General features: G+C 38.7%; 1 protein-coding gene across 1 annotated transcript; it reads left to right on the top strand.

Annotated features, from left to right (window-relative positions):
• Positions 1–5,129, top strand: LOC140879599 (ruBisCO large subunit-binding protein subunit beta, chloroplastic). Its single transcript, XM_073283382.1, has 15 exons — positions 1–149; positions 658–898; positions 981–1,106; positions 1,233–1,370; positions 1,460–1,555; positions 1,690–1,932; positions 2,030–2,264; positions 2,375–2,544; positions 2,635–2,712; positions 2,811–2,882; positions 2,972–3,076; positions 3,743–3,835; positions 3,984–4,076; positions 4,624–4,747; positions 4,851–5,129. The coding sequence occupies exons 2-15, from the start codon at positions 671–673 to the stop codon at positions 4,862–4,864; spliced, it is 1,815 nt and encodes a 604-aa protein (XP_073139483.1). The 5' UTR covers positions 1–149; positions 658–670; the 3' UTR covers positions 4,865–5,129.
• Positions 5,130–6,546: the final 1,417 nt, after the last annotated feature.

Here is a 6,546-nt window from a genome sequence, read left to right as displayed (position 1 = left end):
TTCAAGAACCAAAAGGACCAATAAATCTCAATCTATCCGCTATAGCCACCACTCTTCACGCTCTACATAAACCCTTTCGCCAACTACCTATCTCGTACACTCTTCAGCTACTTACACGGACCTAACTTCCAATTCTTCATTCATTACCGGTGAGCAATCGAACCAGTTTTTTGGGTAAATTTGTTTCTGGGTTATGAATTTTACAGGTGATAATGTTTTTTTATCGTGGGTTTTACTATCTTGTAAAGATTGAGACTGTGATAATGATGCGTATGTTTTGTTTATAGGTTATATTACATTCTGCTTTGATTGATGAAATTGAGCTGGTCTGATATGGTATTCATTAATTTCTTGATTAATATTGGAGTCTCGTGTCGTGTGGCTGGAGTTTTGAGAAGAGCTGTGATTATCCATTGATTGAATTGAACCCTTCGTTTTATGTAATATCCGTTGTTTTAAGGACCTTTAAGGCATCTGCGTTTCAATAGGTTTGTTGTGAAGTTAAATTCACGAGTAGCATGTGGGAACCTTCTCACCTTGGTATTTCTACCCGTTTTCGAAACTTGCTAGTGTTATGATTGCAATTTTCTTGTGAACCATTAGAATTTGAGGCGTACGTTTGGAAATAACATATCTTCTACCCTTTACTCATGTCAGGTTTAAGGAGTAAATGGCTTCAACTTTTGCTTCTATCGGTTCCATGGCTGCTCCGGGCAACCGGGTGATGGATGAAAAGCTCACAGGTTCATCTACTAGGTTGTCCTCACTTGCTTCTATATCTTCTGGTTCATTTGGGAGGCAGAAGAGCCTTCTACGCAGATCTAGTTCTTTTCAAGTGACAGCTGCTGCTAAGGAATTGCATTTCAACAAGGATGGCTCAGCTATAAAAAAATTGCAGGTGAGTAGGTGAAGTTTTTGCTTACCTAATTTAAAATTTCTTTACCTGAATGGTTATTGATTGATGGTTCTCTTGTTGTTAGATTGGTGTCAACAAACTTGCAGATCTAGTTGGTGTTACCCTTGGACCGAAAGGAAGGAATGTAGTCCTTGAAAGCAAGTACGGTGCCCCAAAAATTGTTAACGACGGAGTTACAGTTGCCAAAGAGGTACATAAATTATGCACATTGTTCATGGCTTTCGCGTGATATTATGGGATGGTAAATGAGTGTGCTAATTGCCCATGTGGATATCGTATTGGTAACAGAGTAAACATTGCGTGGATGCTCATGCAGGTTGAGTTAGAGGATCCTGTGGAGAATATTGGTGCTAAATTGGTGAGGCAAGCTGCTGCAAAAACTAATGACTTAGCTGGGGATGGAACAACAACATCTGTTGTTCTTGCTCAGGGTTTGATCGCTGAGGGTGTTAAGGTATGTCTGAGCATTTTGCGCTTCCAGGTCTTCTTGACTATATGAAGTTGGACGATAAATTGTTCCTGCACCTCTATCCATGATTTCAGGTGGTAGCAGCTGGTGCAAATCCTGTCCTTATCACTAGAGGAATCGAAAAGACGACCAAGGCCTTGGTGTCGGAGCTGAAGTTAATGTCAAAAGAGGTAATCTATATTTGTGTTCTAGCAATCTCAAGCGACGAGTGGGGGAAAATTTTCTTTGGTATAATTGCTGATAAGGCAATAGATGGTTGAGATTAATGAACGCTATGACCAGTGAAACAAGTGATCTATTGCAGGTGGAAGATAGTGAGCTTGCAGATGTTGCTGCTGTGAGTGCTGGAAATAACTATGAAGTAGGGAATATGATCGCTGAAGCATTGAGTAAAGTTGGTAGGAAAGGTGTTGTGACACTTGAAGAGGGAAAAAGTGCAGAGAATAGTCTTTATGTTGTTGAAGGAATGCAGTTTGACCGTGGTTACATTTCTCCATATTTTGTTACGGATAGTGAGAAAATGGCTGTTGAATTTGAGAATTGCAAGGTAGGAATATATATAAATTTTTAGCAGGAAAGCTTTTTGATGCACAAGAAGCCACCTGAATAAATTTCTTACCCTTCTAATGGATGTGCTATTGTAGTTATTACTGGTCGACAAGAAAATAACCAATGCAAGAGATCTCATAAATGTCCTGGAAGAAGCTATCAGAGGTGGATATCCTATTCTAATTGTCGCTGAAGATATAGAACAAGAAGCTCTGGGAACTCTGGTTGTGAACAAACTAAGGGGAGCGCTGAAGGTTGCTGCTCTTAAAGCTCCTGGGTTTGGTGAAAGAAAGAGTCAGTATCTTGACGACATTGCAATTTTGACGGGAGGTAACTTTACTCAACTTTCTTCTTTACTTACCTGCTTTATGAAAGCACATCTCGTGAACTATGTGTGCTCTTTGATGCTTATGAACTAAGAAAATCTATTCTTGGTTCAGCAACTGTGATCAGGGATGAGGTTGGGCTGACTTTAGACAAGGCAGACAAGGAAGTTTTGGGTCATGCTGCCAAGGTGGTGCTGACAAAGGACTACACAACAATAGTTGGTGATGGGAGCAGTCAGGAAGCTGTAAATAAACGCGTGGCTCAGATTAAAAATCTTATTGAGGTATGTCTGTTTGCCTTTCACGTGCTTTGCTTTATGGATTTAGCTGAATGGTTGTCTGAGTGACTTGCGGATGTATTGTATTTCGAGCAGGTGGCAGATCAAGATTACGAAAAGGAAAAGCTGAATGAAAGAATTGCAAAGCTTTCTGGTGGTGTTGCTGTGATCCAGGTAATTTTTTACTAAGGAAGTTAGTGCTAATTTATGTAGGTAAGAAAGGTTGAATCATCCCTGGCAACATCATCTTCATATTACAACTTTAATTTTAGGTTGGAGCACAGACAGAAACTGAACTGAAGGAGAAGAAGCTCAGAGTAGAAGATGCTCTCAATGCAACAAAGGTAAGCGACATGGATCAAGTTTAAGCCCTATTCTTTGAGTTGCTAGCGCGTGAGTGTGCTTTATTATTATTAATTTAATTGATTTACAGGCAGCTGTTGAGGAAGGAATTGTTGTTGGTGGTGGATGTACATTGTTAAGACTTGCATCAAAAGTAGATGCTTTTAAGGAAACTCTTGCAAATGATGAGGAGAAGGTAAGAATTCTATAATTTTACTATTTGAGAACTACTGTGCTGAAACTTTGCCAAAATATCTTGGCACAATGTTGGACTGATGTAGACACTTGTAGGTCACGAGTCCAACATGGCACGTGTCTTGTCCTGCAATTAAATATATGAATAGCAATTTATGCTGAATTCATTTTTCCGGGGTTTCTCTCTCTTTTTGTATAATTCGTTAAAACCTCAAAGTCACGTGCATGCCCATATACATCTTACCTCTTAAATCACACATATCTTGCCTCTTAAATCATCTACCTTTTGCATTCACATTAAAAGCCTGAAAAACAATTATCACTAATCCTAACATTGATTTCGCTCTCTGGATAATTGAAGTATCATTTTTGCCTATATATATATATAAAACATATTTTAGATTTTAGATAGTGATTTGCAGCTTGGGACCTGAATTTTGTTTATATATGCATCTTGTGCTATGATTTCTTAAGAATCTGTTTCTGTTATGCCCTTGTCTGTCTTTCATATCTGTCTGTTATATTTTGAGAAATGGTGTTGGATGATACTAGATTTCATAGAAGGGTGCTAATTATATGATCGCTAGGATTTGCAACATCCTGAAAGTTTTACTATATAAGTTATTCTATTTTTTCTGGTTGATGATGAGTTTCCATAATTTGGCAGGTTGGAGCAGACATTGTCAAAAGAGCTTTGAGTTACCCATTGAAGTTGATAGCGAAGAATGCTGGTGTTAATGGAAGTGTTGTTAGTGAGAAGGTAGATGAAAATTGATTTACTATGGTCTTATCCATTAAAAACAGGATTGTTTCATTGGATTTTGTTTTCACACTTGTACACGTGAACACAATCTTCTGTGTCACATACCACAGCCAAACTCAGATCTCGATCTTGGCATGTGTTTCAGGTGCTATCCAGTGACAATCCTAAGTATGGGTACAATGCTGCTACTGGACAATATGAAGATCTAATGGCCGCTGGGATAATAGATCCAACTAAGGTAAGATGTTTTACTCAATTGCTTCCAGCTATTCAATCTCGTGTTTAACATTTACAATCAACTGGTTAATCATTTGTAAAAAAAACGAAAAGGAATCTAAAATTATCGGAAGATATAAAAGCTTACTCCAGCACAAGAGAGGCAACCATTCTTTAAAACAGTCCATTATGGTGAATGATGTGATCAATGTAATGATTGCTCTGTCTTCCTGACAAGTACCATACAAGATATTGATGTACTTATCTTGTAACTTCTTCCTAGAGTTTGGTATGACATTATTGGAGCTGTTAATTAAGATGGGTGCACTTAACCATACCACAGTGGTTCTAGATTCTGATTGAGGTTCGATGAATTTAGCTGTCTTAAGTCTTAACTTTATAGATCATGTCTCTTTCAATGAGCTGTTTGGTTTAGCCTTTTGGAAGGATTTTTTTATGTTGAACTAGAGTTCTTCAAACTTACGTGGATCCTTCTCATGCCTGGATTGTCCTAAATGCTTATTCTTTGCAACTCTGACTTGATGGATTTCCCTCACGGTTTGATTTAGGTGGTCAGATGTTGCTTAGAGCATGCATCGTCTGTGGCGAAGACGTTTTTAATGTCAGATTGTGTAGTAGTTGAGATCAAGGAGCCTGAGCCAGTTGCTGCTGGAAACCCAATGGACAATTCAGGTATATATATATTTAGTTGTAACAAAGGCTTCTGCAACTTCAGGAAATATTCATTCTTTACTGAACCATGCGAGGTTGCTAAACTTTTGTGCCTACCGTTCAGGATATGGTTACTAGGCAAAAGGATCTTTGTGAAGAGCTGTTTCCATGATCTTTGGAAGTTGCAGCTCCATATATACTGGAATTTTTGTAGGCAGACTCGGAATTTAGCTAACTCAGAATTTTGCGTCGCATATTTATGCAAGTGTGATTGAGAACAAAAACAATTAGTCAAATGTGAGCTAGATAAAATCAGCTGGAATCTGCAAATGAGCACATACAGTTCAATGTGCTTGGAAAAACAATCGTGTTTCGGGAAGATCATTTAATTGTTGCGCTCTTCTCTTCCTGTTAAGTTATTCTGTGAAATTATTTTTCTTCCACAAAAGAGGCTGCATCCTTCTCATTTTTTTTTTGAACAAGAAAATATTCATTAAGCATAATCAGTCAGAATTACATCATAAATAAAGGAAGAAATAAAGGAAGGCAAAGGATAAAATTGTCCCTCCAGATCAGACAAAGAATCTACTGCTCTAGCCAAAGCTTTAGTAGCTTGATCAGCTGATATATTAAAAAAAAGCAAAATAACAAGATTGAAATTCTAAAGGGAGGAATTTGCAATTTGCAACGATCAAACCTAAGCATGAATCGTACAACACCGAACCAGAAATAATATCAATAACGATCTTGGCATCAGACTCGTTAATAATATTCTGAAAATTCAAGCCCTTGAGCCAACTCAGAGCTTTCCTAATTCCCCAAACTTCAGCTAAAGAAGGATCTTGGATGCCCAAGAAACTGCCTTGAATATCTCTGATGGCTGAACCTGAATAGTTTCTGAGTATACATCCGTAACCCATGCGTGGTGAATCATGAAAACCATTGCGTCAACATTATATTTTAGAGAAGAGGCCTTTGGTTTGCTTCATTTTATTGAAGGCTGCTGACATGGTGAATGAGATCTTTTATGAGATATAAGCCAGTAAGCCACTGAGAGTAAAAATCCATAGCAGAGGAAAAAGTGATAATAGATGGCTTGCTCTTGCCTATCCACACCACCTCATTGCGATTCTGCCAAATACTCCACATAATCATAGCAGCTGTTGCAACATCGTCTAGATTTTTAGTGCGAACGAGATTGTTCCAAGGGTAGATACAGACCCATTGTTGTTGCCAATTGATGTCAGGCTCCAAACGTTTTGCACAAGAGGGCAAGAGACAAGTGCATGTAACCCATCTTCGGGATTGTGACGACACATAGGACACCCTTCATAAATCTCCAAATGATGATGTTGGAGTGCCTTCATGGTTGGCAGTGTTAGACATCGCCAAACAAAATTACGAACTTTTGGTGGGACATTTAACTTCCAGACAAATAACCATTGAACACCAAGTATAGGAGAGATTTGAGAACGTCGCTTCATAAGCAATTTGTATCCACTCTTAACATAGTAACACCCCTTTTTGTCATTTCCCCAAAAACAGCGATCGGCTTGAGGAAAAGTGCTAAGGGGAATGGATAGGATAAGCTGCTGGTCTCTCTCAGTGAAAAGATCGCAAAGAGCTCACTGTAGCCCAATGTAGATCAGGAGGGCAGACTGATTCAATGTAAGGATTTTCAGAATCTGGAAGCCAGGAGTCCTCCAAATGCTTGTATGTAATCCTGATCCAATTCTTAGCCGAGCACCTTGTTTGATAAGATCTTGATTAGCGAAGATACGTCGCCAAACATAACTTGGGTTGGCCCCGATCTTTGCATT

Source organism: Henckelia pumila, chromosome 2, assembly GCF_033568475.1.
Source record: "Henckelia pumila isolate YLH828 chromosome 2, ASM3356847v2, whole genome shotgun sequence".
Taxonomy (NCBI): Eukaryota; Viridiplantae; Streptophyta; class Magnoliopsida; order Lamiales; family Gesneriaceae; genus Henckelia; species Henckelia pumila.
The sequence above is the reverse complement of the archived record's forward strand: the minus strand, read 5'-3'. Positions and strand labels throughout refer to the sequence as shown.

Coding starts and splice junctions, on each gene's coding strand:
- LOC140879599 (XM_073283382.1), top strand. CDS start 671: ATGGCTTCAACTTTTGCTTCTATCGGTTCCATGGCTGCTCCGGGCAAC. Junction 1,371..1,459: donor TGATCGCTGAGGGTGTTAAG/GTATGTCTGAGC, acceptor CCATGATTTCAG/GTGGTAGCAGCTGGTGCAAA. Junction 2,265..2,374: donor CATTGCAATTTTGACGGGAG/GTAACTTTACTC, acceptor TTCTTGGTTCAG/CAACTGTGATCAGGGATGAG.